Consider the following 13,961-nt stretch of genomic DNA (forward strand, 5'->3'; position numbering starts at 1 on the left):
CCAAGCTTCCAGTTGCCTGCCACTGCTAAGCATGTCCATATTCCCTGGTCAATGTCTCTGTCTCAGGCTTGCTGCAATGCTGCAGTGAAGCTCAACACACGTTGGAGGAACACCACCTCATCTTCTGCCTAAATACCTTACAGCCTTCAATATTGAGTCTAACAATTTCAGAATGTGAACAACTTTTTGCATGATTGTTACCTATTGTCTCATCACCTGGTCCTGTCTGTATCAGACAACTCAATTTCATCTGTTCTTACTTCAACATTTGTCTCTTATGAGTGTATCATCAGCAATCCCTTTGACTACTTCTCCTTTTCCATTCTCTCTTTCTCGAGGCATCATCTTCATTTAATTCACGTCTGGACCGTGAAGGACCTTGGTACTAACAGGGTGTGTCCTCATGCACTGCTTTAATAGCAACTGCTGGGGCCACTTTGCTCATGAATTGCAACAGTAGGGAAGCTGCCAGTCACGAACCCTGCTTTTCCCATTTCCATTCGAGCAAAGCAATAGAGATCCCTGGATTAGTAACAGAGTTTTGCCAGTCATTGTAGTCAATGATGAACCTAAGCAAGTTGCTCCAGAACCACCGTGATACTTCTGGGTCCCAAAGAGGGGAGATAACCTCCCTCCAATACAATGACAGTTGGAGACCAATGGTCTGCATTAGAGGTGGTCAATGATGAATGTTCATTGATTGTGATTCTACCACCACCATCATTCTTGATCACTGCCCAGGCCTGGCACAGAACAAGCCTCAGAGGAACATGAATCAGCCCTTCTGGTGATCCACAGGTATCCTGCAATTGTCACTATCACCTGGAGCCATGGCATTTGCCAGCATTGCAAACACTAGAGTCCCAGGAGCTTCTGAGGATAACTAGGTGAACGATGATGGGATGGTGATGATGGGGTATGGATGTCAGATAGGAAGTGGCTTTCAGTGGCAACCCCTCCAACACAAAGTAACTAAGTAATTAATTAACTAAGCAAAGATGGCTGGGCAGGTGCTGTGCTATAGCTGTATGATGTGGGAGCTGGCTGATCCCATTGTGAATGGCAGTGACCACATCTGCAGCAAGTGTTGGTTGCTGGAAGAACTCCAGATCAGAGTTGATGATCTGGAATCTGAGCTTCAAACACTGCGGCACATCCGGGAGGGGGAGAGTTACCTGGACGCTTTGTTTCAGGAGGCAGTCACACCTGGGAGATTAAGTAATTCACATTCAGCTAGTGATCAGGCACATCAGAGTGTGACTGTAAGTGAGGCAGGTAGGAGGAACCTGAGTTCAGGAGTGGAGGAGCCTCAGCCCTTGACCTTGTCCAACAGGTACGAGATTCTTGCTCCCTGTTCGGATGAGGAAAAGGGTTCTGGACAGGATGAGCCAGCTGACCACGGCACCATGGTGCAGAAGGCCATTCAATAGGGGGAGCAAATAGACAAGTAGTGGTTATAGGGGATTCTATAATTAGGGGGACAGATAGTATCCTATGCAAGCCGGATTGGGAGTCTCGCATGGTGTGTTGCCTGCCCGGTGCCAGGGTGCGGGACATCTCTGACCGGCTTGAAAGGATATTGGAGCGGGAGGGGGATGATCCAGTTGTTGTGGTCCACGTTGGGACTAACAACATTGGCAAAGCTAGGGTGGAGGACCTGTTTGGGGATTACGAAGCACTAGGCAGGAAATTGAAGCACAGGTCCTCAAGGGTCATAATCTCCGGATTACTGCCCGAGCCACATGTCAATTGGCATAGGGACAAGAAAATTAGGGAAGTAAACACGTGGCTAAGGGATTGGTGTGGGAAAGAGGGATTCCACTTCATGGGGCATTGGCATCAGTTTTGGAACCGGGGGGATCCGTACCGTTGGGACGGTCTCCACCTGAACCGATCAGGTACCAATGTTCTAGCGAAGAGAATAAATAGGATGGTCAGTAGGACTTTAAACTTCTGAGTTGGGGGGAAGGGAAAGTGAAAGCGACAGGGAATATGGAGTTAAATGGAAAGATAAGCAACTGGATAGCATATTGTCAGGCGGATCTAAATTCGAGGCAGACTGGGAATGCAGCAAAAAGGAAGGATAATTCAGACATCTTATGACTTCCAATATCTCTAATGATAAAGTTAGCATTAAGGCACTTTACCTGAATGCTCGTAGCATTCATAACAAAGCAGATGAACTAATGGCACAGATCATAGTGAATGATTATGATGTGGTAGGCATCACAAAAAACTTGGTTACAGGGGGGTCAGGACTGGCAGTTAAACCTCCAAGGATTTTCAACTTATCGAAAAGACAGAGAGGTGGGCAGAGGGGGTGGGGTTGCCTTGTTAGTTAAGAACAAAATTAAATCTATGGCACTGAATGACATAGTGTCGGATGATGTGGAGTCTGTGTGGGTGAAATTGAGGAACCACAAAGGCAAAAAAAAAATTGGAGTTATGTACAGACCTCCTAACAGTGGTCAGGACCAGGGGCGCAACATGTACCAGGAAATAGAGAAGGCATGTCAGAAAGGCAAGGTCACGGTGATCATGGGAAACTTCAATATGCAGGTGGACTGGGTAAATAATGTTGCCAGTGGATCCAAAGAAAGGGAATTCATGGAATGCTTACAGAATGGCTTTTTGGAACAGCTTGTCATGGAGCCCACAAGGGAGCAGGCTATTCTGGACCTAGTCCTTTGTAATGAACCAGACTTTATAAAAGATCTTAAAGTAAGGGAACCCTTAGGAAGCAGCGATCATAATATGGTAGAGTTCAGTCTGGAGTTTGAAAGAGAGAAGGCAACAAAGGATGTAATGGTGTTACAGTTAAATAAAGGTAATTATGAGGGCATGAGAGAGGAACTGACAAAAATAGACTGGAAGCAGAGCCTAGCGGGGAAGACAGTAGAGCAAAAATGGCATGAGTTTGTGGGTATAATTGAGGACACTGTACAGAGGTTCATCCCCAAGAAAAGAAAGATTATCCGGGGAGGGATTAGACAGCCATGGCTGACAAAGGAAGTCAGGAAATGTATTAAAGAAAAAGAGAGATCCAATAAAGTGGCCAAGAGCAGTGGGAAATCACAAGATTGGGAAGGCTGCAAAAACAAACAGAGGATAACAAAGAGAGTAATAAGAAAAGAGAGAATCAAATATGAAGGTAGGCTAGCCAGTAATATTAGAAATGATAGTAAAAGTTTCTTTCAATACATAAGAAACAAACGACAGGCAAAAGTAGACATTGGGCCACTTCAAACTGATGCTGGAAGCCTAGTGATGGGAGATAAGGAAATAGCAGGAGAACTTAACAAGTACTTTGCATCAGTTTTCACAGTGGAAGACATGAGTAAGATCCCAACAATTAAAGGGAGTCAGGGGGCTGAGTTGAGAATGGTTGCCATTACAAAAGAGATATTGCTAGAAAAGCTAAAAGGTTTTAAAATTGATAAATCTCCTGGCCCTGATGAGATACATTCTAGAGTCCTGAGAGAGGTGGCTGAGGAAATAGCGGAGGCATTGGTTAAGATCTTTCAAGAGTCACTGGAGTCAGGGAAAGTCCCGGATGATTGGAAGATCGCTGTTGTAACCCCCTTGTTCAAGAAAGGATCAAGACAAAAGATGGAAAATTATAGGCTAATTAGCCTAACCTCGGTTGTTGGTAAAATTCTAGAATTCATCATTAAGGATGAGGTTTCTAAATTCTTAGAAGAGCAGAGTCTGATTAGAACAAGTAAACATGGATTTAGTAAGGGGAGGTCATGCCTACAAACCTGTTGGAATTCTTTGAAGAGGTGACAAGTAGGTTAGACCAGGGAAACCCAGTGGATCTAGACTTCCAAAAGGCCTCTGATAAGGTGCCACACGGGAGGCTGCTGAGCAAGGTGAGGGCCCATGGTGTTCATGATGAGCTACTGGGATGGATTGAGGATTGGCTATCTGACAGAAGGCAGAGAGTTAGGATAAAAGGTTCTTTTTCGGAATGACAGCTGTGTCCCGCAGGGTTCAGTGTTGGGGCCACAGCTGTTTGCTTTATATATTAATGATCTGGATGAAGGGACTGGGGGCATTCTAGCGAAGTTTGCCGATAATACGAAGTTAGGTAGACAGGCAGGTGGTACTGAGGAAGTGGGGAGGCTACAGAAGGATCTAGACAGTTTGGGAGAGTGGTCCAGGAAATGGCTGATGGAATTCAACGTGAGCAAATGCGAGGTCTTGCACTTTGGAAAAAAGAATACAAGCATAGACTAATTTCTAAACGGTGAGAAAATTCATAAAGCCAAAGTAAAAAGAGATCTGGGAGTGCTAGTCGAGGATTCTCTAAAGGTAAAAAGGTAAAAGGTTGAGTCCGTGATTAAGAAAGCAAATGCAATGTTGTCACTTATCTCAAGAGGGTTGGAATATAAAAGCACCGTTGTGCTACTGAGACTTTAAAAAGCTCTAGTTAGGCCCCATTTTAGGCCCACACTTCAGGAAGGACATACTGGCACTGGAGCATGTCCAGCGGAGATTCACACGATGATCCCTGGAATGGTTGGTCTAACATATGAGGAACGGCTGAGGATCCTGGGATTGTATTCATTGGAGTTTAGAAGATTAAGGGGAGACTTAATAGAAACTTACAAGATAATACATGGCTTGGAAACGGTGGACGCTAGGAAATTTTTTACATTAGGTGAGGAGACTAGGACCCGTGGACACAGCCTTAAAATTAGAGGGGGTCAATTCAGAACAGAAATGCGGAGACATTTCTTCAGCCAGAGAGTGGTGGGCCTGTGGAATTCATTGCTGCAGAGTGCAGTGGAGGCCGGGATGCTAAATGTCTTCAAGGCCGAGACTGACAGATTCTTGATGTCTCGCGGAATTAAGGGCTACGGGGAGAATGCAGGTAAGTGGAGTTGAAATGCCCATCAGCCATGATTGAATGGCGGAGTGGACTCGATAGGCCGAATGGCCTTACTTCCACTCCTATGTCTTATGGTCTTATGATTCTCTGCTTGGGCATAGTGTGCCTGGTAATGAGGGATGTCCCCTGAGAAGCTGCTGGCAAAGCCAACTGGAGCAGTTTAACAAAGTCTGGGAAATTAATCTCTGAGCAAACACTAATTAGAGCAGCCTGAGAGATATTGGGTGTCAATTGATCATTAATGAAAATAATTGACACCCTGCAGCCCTGCTGGGAATTCTGCAGCAGTCTCTTTCGCTCGCTGTCTAAATCAGAGAAGATTTGGGTTCTACTAGGAGACAAATGTAGAGACCCTCTGTGATTATCTGAATATGTTTCCCCAGGGGCTCCATGTAATCCACCCCATGGAGTGAAACCTGGTGATGGTGCTTCCCTCACAACATCCTTCACAAAAAAAAGTTTGGTGTTCAAGCAAAATAAGTGACGTGTGGAGATTCCTGAAATTCAATTCCGCCAAACATGACACTGTACAAACAAACTTAAATAGTTGGAAATTCATCTTTTGAGAAATTATATTTAAGAGAGCACTTCTAGATAAAAAATTCACTCTTCTTTTCTTATTGCAGACTACACATAAACAGGAAATATTCCAATAGTTGTGATTGAATCATATTTTTGGGGTTTACCTGCAGTATTCAAAATAAAGCAGTTATCAGATTGAAACAAGACATTTTCTTACAGAAAACATTGAAGCTAGATCCTATCTCTGTTTTCAGTCTTTATGATTCCACTCCAACTCTGCTTTCTGAGCAGAAATGATCACAACCTGCAGCATGTTCAACTTAGCAACCCACTTTCGCTCAGGAACACAAATGTATTTCAGGGGCCAAAGCTTTGGACTGTTGACCTGTTCAGCTTGCGTGGTACTGTTGTGTATAACCGGATACTCTAACCATTCACAAGCTGACTCCTCTGAACTGAGGCTGATTCACTGGTATTGATTTCCCAGTTTGAGTAACATACCCAATTCTCGGTGACCCTGAGAATTCCCTGTCCAGTGGTGACCATTCAACCCATTAGTACAATCCCGATTCTAATGTAAAAACAACAAAGAATGGTAAATGCAGGAAATCTGTGGAGAGAAAGCAAAGTTCATCTTTTGGATGATTTGAAAAAGGTCCCTGGAACCGAAATATTAATTCTGCCTTCTCCCCTCAGATGCTGCTAGACCTGTTGAGTTTCTCCAGTTTTCCCAAACTGTTTAGACTGGATACCTCATCAAATTTAAGCCAATCTGATATGTGAGGCAAAAAAATCTCATGATATCATTTTAAAGAGGACCAGGAGAATTTCCTGGTGTCCTGGGCAATATTGTAGTTTCAGTTAGCTCCACAAAAGTCATTGATTTAGTTATTATCTCATTCCTGTTTGTCATAGCATTCTAGGTAAAAGTAGGCTGTTACATTTCTGACAAATTAACAGTGACTTCACTTCAAAAAAGTATTTCACTGGCTGTGAAGAGTTTTCGGACACTCTGATATAGTGTGAAGAATTTTCTGACACTCTGAGATAGCGTGAAGAATTTTCGGAAACTCTGAGATAGTGTGGAGAGTTTTCAGACACTGAGATAGTGTGGAGTGTTATGAAAATGCAGATTGTCTCCTCCCAAATGCATACCCATCATTCCTCAAGTCCTGGGTTTGAAGACCTCCAATCAGAATTTAACCCTCTGGCACAATATGTAACAGTCTCTTATCAAAGTTACAAAGCAGATTCTCCACCATTACTACACCCTTCCTGACCCACCCTCCAACATACTCGATGGCACATTCTCATGCAATATCTCTCTACTGATCTGCAACTGAGGTTTAATTTTTTTTATCAATTCACAGAGTGTGAGCATCGCTGGTCAGAAGAAAGTGAGGACTGCAGATGCTGGAGATCAGAGCTGAAAATGTGTTGCTGGAAAAGCGCAGCAGGTCAGGCAGCATCCAAAGAGAAGGAGAATCGCGTTTCGGGCATGAGCCCTTCTTCAGGAAGGGCTGGCCAGGCCAACATTTATTGCCCATCCCTAATTGCTCTTGAGAATGTGGTGGTGAGCTACCATCTCAAACCACTGTAGTTGTGTGCTATATATAGATCCATAATGCTGTTAGGGAAGGAATTCCAGGGTTTTGACCCAGCAACATTGAAGAAACAGTGATATAGTTCCAAGTCAGGATAATAAGTGGCTTGGAGGGTAACTTGCAGGAGGTAGTGATCTTTTGTATCTGCTGCCCTTATCCTTCTCAATGGAAGAGGCTACAGGTTTGGAAGCTGCTTTCAAAGGAGCCTTCATGAATTGCTATAGTGCATCTTGTAGATGATGCACACTGCTGCTACTGTGCACAGGTTGTGAAGGGAGTGAATGTTGAAGGTGGTGAATGGGTGTAAAGCTTCTTGAGTGCTGTTGCATTCATACAGACAAGTGAGGAGTATTCCATCATATTCCTGATTTATGCCTGTGGATGATGGATAGGCTTTGGGGACTCAGGAGGTGAGTTACTCATTGCAGGATTCTTAGTCTCTAACTTATGCTTCTAGCCAAAGTGTTTATGTGGCGAGTCCAGCTGAGTTTCTGATAAATGGTAACCCAAAGGACATTGATTTTGGGGATTCAGCAATAGTAATGCCATTGAATGTCAAGGCTCGATTCCCTCATGTTGGTGTTCATCATTTCCTGGCACTGGTTTTGTGCAGAGTTTGAACATGGACTGCTTCACTATCTGGGGAGTTGTGAATGGTGCTGAACATTGTGCAATCATTGGTGAACAACCCCACTTTTAACCTTATGATGGAGGGAAAGTCATTGATGAAGCAGCTGAAGGTGGTTGAGCCTAAGACATTACCCTGAAGAATTCCTGCAGAGATGTCCTGGAGCTGAGATGACTGACCTGCAACAACCACAAACATCTTCCTGTGTGTCAGATATGACTCCAACCACTGGAGAGTTTGCCCCCAATACCCATTAATTCTGATTTTGCTAGGAATCCTTGGTGCCACATTCATTTAAATGTGCCCTTGATGTCAAGATCCATCACTCACACCTCAGCTCATGATTGAACCCAGGGTGTAATGAGGTCAGGAGCTGAGTGGTCCTGATGGAATCCAAACCTGGCATCAATGAGCAGATTAATGTTGAGCAGGCACAGCTAGCACTGTTGATGACAACTTCCATCACTTTACTGATGATTGAGAGTAGACTGAAGGGGCAATAACTGGTTGGCTTGAATTTGTCCTGCTTTGTGTGCACAGGACATACTTGAGTAATTTTTCATATTGGGAGAAAGTGAGGACTGCAGATGCAGGAGATCAGAGTCAAAAAGCATCATAATGGAAAAGCACAGCCAGTCAGGCATCATCCGAGGAGCAGGAGAGTCAATGGTGAAGAGCGTTTGCTTGAAACTTCGACTCTCCTGCTACTCAGATGATGCCTTACTGGCTATGCTTTACCAGCACCACATTTTCCAATTTTTCACATTGTCAGTAGATGCCAGTGTTGTGACTGTACTGGAAGAGCGTGGCTAGGCAAGAGACAGGTTCTGGAACACAAGTTTTCAATAGTATTGCTGGTATATGATCACGGCCCATAGCCTTTGCAGCATCCAGTGTCTCTAACTATTTCTTGATTTCACATGGAACTGGCTGAAGACTGGTATCTGTAAAGCTGGGGACCACTGAAGGAGGCAGTAATGGATCATCCACTTGACACTTCTGGTTGAAGATTGCTGTGATTGCTTCAGCTTAATCTTTTACAGTGATGTGCCTGGGAAAAGCTTTGGTTTTTCAACCATGATGTTACTCCTCATGGTGTTGAATCAAATCACACTCTGACTTATCTTTGTTCAAAAAAATGGTCACATCTCTTCACGTGCTCATGATCATGTAATCTTTCTGCACCTGATTTGGAGATGCCGGTGTTGGACTGGGGTGTACAAAGTTAAAAATCACACAACGCCAGGTTATAGTCCAACAGGTCTAACTGGAAGCACACTAGCTTTCGGAGCGACGCTCCTTCATCAGGTGGGTGTGGAGGGCTCGATCATAACACAGAATTTATAGCAAACATTTGTAGTGTAATGTAACTGAAATTGTACATTGAAAAATTGATTGCCTGTTAAGCCTTTCTTCTGTTAGAATACAGTGATAGTTTCACTTCTTTCATGTGTAAATCACAAAACCCTTCTTTTTAAAGTTGCATTCTCAGGTTAGCTGCTAACAATGGTGATAGCTAGACAATATGTTGAAGGTGTTAGTCCCCTGTGTTCTCTGTCTATGACCTGATGTTTAGATTGATTCTAATCTAATAAGTGAGATAACAGTGTTTTACATAAATTCCTGCAGTTTTTGAGCTCAGAGTTCTACATGAATATATGCAGTTTTTGAGCAAAGTACAATGTAACTCTGCAATACAAATTCACCACACAAAAATATATGTGTGCATTTGGGTCTTTGTCTGTCTGTGTGTGTCTGTCTGGGGTGGGGGTTGTGAGTGTGAGAAAGTGTGTGTGTGTGTGTGTGTGTGTAGTGGTTGCAGAGTGTCTTAAGTCTGCGAGGGGGTGCATGTGTGAGCATGGGAGTGTGTGTGTCTATACGGGTGTGTGTGGGTGTCTGTGTGCACGTCTGTGTGTACCTGTGTCCGTGTGTATGTGAGAGTGTGTGTGTGTAGGAATATCTATGTGTGTGTGTAGTGCAATGGTGATCACCTGTAATGTGACATGAACTCAAGGTCCCGGTTGAGGTCCTTGCTATGGGTACCGAACTTAAGAGGATGGGCCTCCAAGGTGGACTTCGGGACAGGCAGCAGAGGAGAGTGGCCGAGCAGAGGCTGATAGCTAAGTTCGGTTCCCATAGGGAGGGCCTCAACCGGGACTTTGGGTTCATGTCACATTACAGGTGATCATCATTGCACTACACACACACACACACACACACACAGATATTCCTACACACACACACTCTCACATACACACGGACACAGGTACACACGGACGCACACACAGCTACCCACACACACCCGTATAGATACACACACTCCCACGCTCACACATGCACCCCCTCGCATACTTAAGACAGTCTGCACCCACTACACACACACACACACACACTTTCTCACACTCACAACTCCCACCCCAGACAGACACAGACAGACAGACAAAGACCCACACGCACACATATATTTTTGTGGGGTGAATTTGTATTGCAGAGTTACATTTCACTTTGCTCAAAAGCTACATACATTCATGTCGAACTCTGAGCTCAAAAACTGCAGGAATTTATGTAAAACACTGTTATCTCACTTATTAGATTAGAATCAATCTAAACATCAGGTCATAGACAGAGAACATGGGGCTAACACCTTCAACATATTGTCTAGCTATCACCATTGTTAGCAGCTAACCCGAGAATGCAACTTTAAAAAGGGTTTTGTGATTTACACATGAAAGAAGTGAAACTGTCACTGTATTCTAACAGAAGAAAGGCTTAACAGACAATCAATTTTTCAATGTATAATTTCAGTTACATCACACAGCAAATTTTTGCTATAAATTCCGTGTTACGATCGAGCCCTCCACAATCACCTGATGAAGGAGCGTCGCTCCGAAAGCTAGTGCTTCCAGTTAGACCTGTTGGACTATAACCTGGTGTTGTGTGATTTTTAACTTTCTGCACCTGATCAGCCAACTTTAACAGTTTGTGTTTATTACCCCCCCAAGGCCCCCTGTTCCTGCAGATTCTAAAGAATATTCCACATCTCAGTTATTGCAACTCTACATTCCCCCATTTCCAACTCCATCACTGACATTTCCCAGTATCAAATTTCAATTTCAAGGTGAGTGTGAGGACAACTGTATGAGTGTGAGAGTGAGTGGTGTATGAGTGTGATGGTGGTGTATGGATGAGTGTAAGGCTGAGCTTTTGTGTGTGAGAGCAAGAGAGTGAGTGTGTGGAGAGTTGTGTGTGTAAATGAGTCTGAGGGTGAGTGTGCGGAGGGTGTGAGGGTGTGTGTGTGTGGATGAGTGTATGGAAGATTGTGTATTTTATTGAGTTGAGATCTGCCCATTTCTTTGTGGGTGTGTTTATGAAGTCCCAGATCGAGCTGACGGCTGGGACGCGAGCACACGGCTGTTTGCTCTGAGCGGTTGGATTTGTGGACTGAGAGTTTCAAATACTTGGGGCATTTCTCCTTCTGCCGCCCCGCGGGAACAGCTCGAAGGGTTAGGCATTGTATAAAGGTAAGGAACTGCACACAAGAGCCCGGAGAGAAACAGTCAGTACAGGACACAGGAGAAGGCAGAAGAATCGCACAAAGTGAATTGCGGCTTTGGAGAGTCACGCCGACCGTTTCTGTGCGCTGTCACAATTTTAATTCTGGAATTGAATGGTGGACGATCAGGCTTTTTTATCTGGGTGCCTATGGGATGTGTGTACTCCAAAGCAACGGAATACGTACTTGGAGGCTACAAGGGGTTAAAGCCGGTGTGTGTGTGTGTGTGTGTGTGGGGGGGGGGGTTGGGAGCATTAATTGGTTTGGATGATGGTGGTAGCTGGATCAGGGGGTGGTCTCAGACATGGGGCCAGTTGAGAGCCATCAGCAGTGGGTGGGTGTCTTGGCAAAACCACAAGAGCTAACGTGGCTCAGAGAAAGGCCCACTTTCAAAGCAATCGGTGATCTACTGGTCAGTGCTGGTCTCTACTGGTCAGTGCTGGTCTCTATTGGTCAGTGTGAATCAATGCTGCGCCTCATTAGTTAGGGCTAGTCTCTACTAGTCATTGCTGGTCTGTACTGGTCAGTGTGGAGTTGTGTGTGTGTGTGTGTGAGTTAAGGGTGTCTGCTTGATTGGTGACTCGATATATTTTGATTGTTTCCTTGTCAATAATTTTTTTTAGACTTCTGGGACAATGGCAGGTCCAGAATCTGGAGCCACCAATTATCCTGACACTGGTTTCACCGGTACCTTTGATTATTCAGACCTCCCTTCTCCGTGCGATAAGACTGAAGTGCAGAGTATTATCAGTACATTGCAGCCTTGCATCTACTCCCTGGTCTTTATTCTGGGCCTGATAGGGAATGGCCTGGTCCTTGGGACATACGTCCATTACAGGAGAATGAAGGCAATGACTGATATGTACTTGTTGAATCTGGCCATTGCAGATCTCCTATTCCTCCTCACCTTGCCTTTCCTGGCTGCCAGTTCCCAAACTGGCTGGATCTTTGGAAAATTCATGTGTGTAATTGTGCAGATCTTATACAAAATGAACGTGTACAGTGGCTTCCTTTTCCTGATGTGTGTCAGTGTTGACCGGTATTTTGTGATTGTCCGAGCCACTGTTGCTCACAGACTTCGGTACAAACGACTGCAATACAGTCGTTTCATTAGCTTCAGTGTTTGGTTCCTGTCCTTGTTCCTCAGTCTTCAGCAGTTGATTTACACCAAAGTGGAAACAAGTCCTGAAGCTATCTGCTCAGTCAGTTACCCTGAGAACATGAACATTTGGATCAGAGTGGCTACACCAATCCTGCAGATGGTGCTGGGATTCTTTCTCCCATTATTAGTCATGGTTTTCTGTTATTCTGTTATAATTAAGACTTTGTTGCAGGCTCGAAACTTTGAAAAGCATAGAGCAATCAAAGTGATTCTGTTAGTGGTTCTGATATTTATCATTTTCCAAGCACCATACAACATCCTCAATATTATCAGCGTCATGGTCACATTGAGGGAGAGTGGTCTTCCTTGTGCTGAAAGTAAGCAGAGGGACATTGCTGAGCAGGTGACCAGCTGCCTGGCCTATACCCGCTGTTGTCTCAATCCGATCCTGTATGTCTTTGTTGGAGTGAAATTCAGGAATAACCTGTTGAAGCTGCTGAGACAGCTGCGGTGCATGGAACAGAGGCAAACCATCTCCTCAACCAACAGATCAACATCAGGCATGAACATAGACAGCAGCAGCACCGTTGCTTGGTAACCTGCTCTGGATTCCCATAGCTCCCAGCACCTTCCGTACAAATTACAAGCTGAATCAAAGTGGGAATACAGTTTCTTCCTGAGAGTGAAGGCATTCTGGTTATAGATGAGGGAGTAGAGGCAATGGTTTGGGAAGTTGGGTGTGGGGGTGTTTTAGGATATTGACGGATGAGGCTGGGGGTTCTAGGTTTCGGGGTGGGAGTGTGCAATGAGAACATATTTGGGAAGGGATTGGAAGTTGGAAGTGAAAGTTACATCAAACTCAAAAAGAGATAAAAAGAAAGTTCTCAGGTGGAGTCAGAGAAAAGTAGAGCAATATTGGTGAAAGAGAAAGAGAGAAAGATCTATAGGGAGGATCAGAAGGGAAGTGGCACAGAGACAGAAAGAGAGAGCGAACCCAGGGATGAGTGTGACAGGCAAGAGGTGAGAGCTAGATGGCAAGGGAAAGGGAGATTGACAAAGGAGAAAGATACATTGGAGAGAGAGAGTGTACAGATGGAGAGAAATCGAGGAATATGGAGTGGGAAGGATGGCACACCAGGGTGGGTGGAGAGAGAGAAGGGGCTACTGGGTGGGGGTGGGGGGGGGGGAAGGGAGAGAGAGGGGTTCACAGGGGAAAGAGAAAGCAACATTCGCAACACACAAATGCCAGGCAATGACCATTTCCAATAAGAGACAGTCTAAGTACCACAACACCTTGACATTCAATGTGCTACCATCACTGAATTTCCCACTATCAATATCTCAGGGGATTACCATTGATCAGAAACTAAACTGAACTTGCCATGTAATACAGTGGGTACAAGAGCAGGTCAGAGGTTAGGAATACATAAGAACATATGAATTAGGAGCAGAAGTAGATCATTGCCGAGCCTGCGGTCCCATTCAATAAGATTTTGGCTGATCTTTTTCAGGGGCTCAGTTCCACTTACCCATCCACTCACCATAACACTTAATTCCTTCACTGTTCAAAAATCTAGCTTTGACTTAAAACCATTCAATGAGGTAGTCTCAACTGCTTCACAGGGTAGGAAATTTTACAGATTCACCACCCTTTGGGT

The 13,961-nt window shown here is 44.5% G+C and overlaps 1 protein-coding gene across 1 annotated transcript; it reads left to right on the forward strand.

Annotated features, from left to right (window-relative positions):
* Nucleotides 1-11,875: 11,875 nt before the first annotated feature.
* Nucleotides 11,876-12,920, forward strand: LOC132830962 (C-C chemokine receptor type 7-like; the record flags this gene model as incomplete). The annotated part of the gene is made up of 1 exon (XM_060848925.1): nucleotides 11,876-12,920. A coding segment is annotated over one exon (1,026 nt), but the record flags the coding sequence as incomplete, so codon positions are not given.
* Between the last annotated feature and the right edge of the window lie 1,041 nt (nucleotides 12,921-13,961).

This window comes from Hemiscyllium ocellatum, chromosome 32 (genome assembly GCF_020745735.1).
Source record: "Hemiscyllium ocellatum isolate sHemOce1 chromosome 32, sHemOce1.pat.X.cur, whole genome shotgun sequence".
Classification (NCBI taxonomy): domain Eukaryota; kingdom Metazoa; phylum Chordata; class Chondrichthyes; order Orectolobiformes; family Hemiscylliidae; genus Hemiscyllium; species Hemiscyllium ocellatum.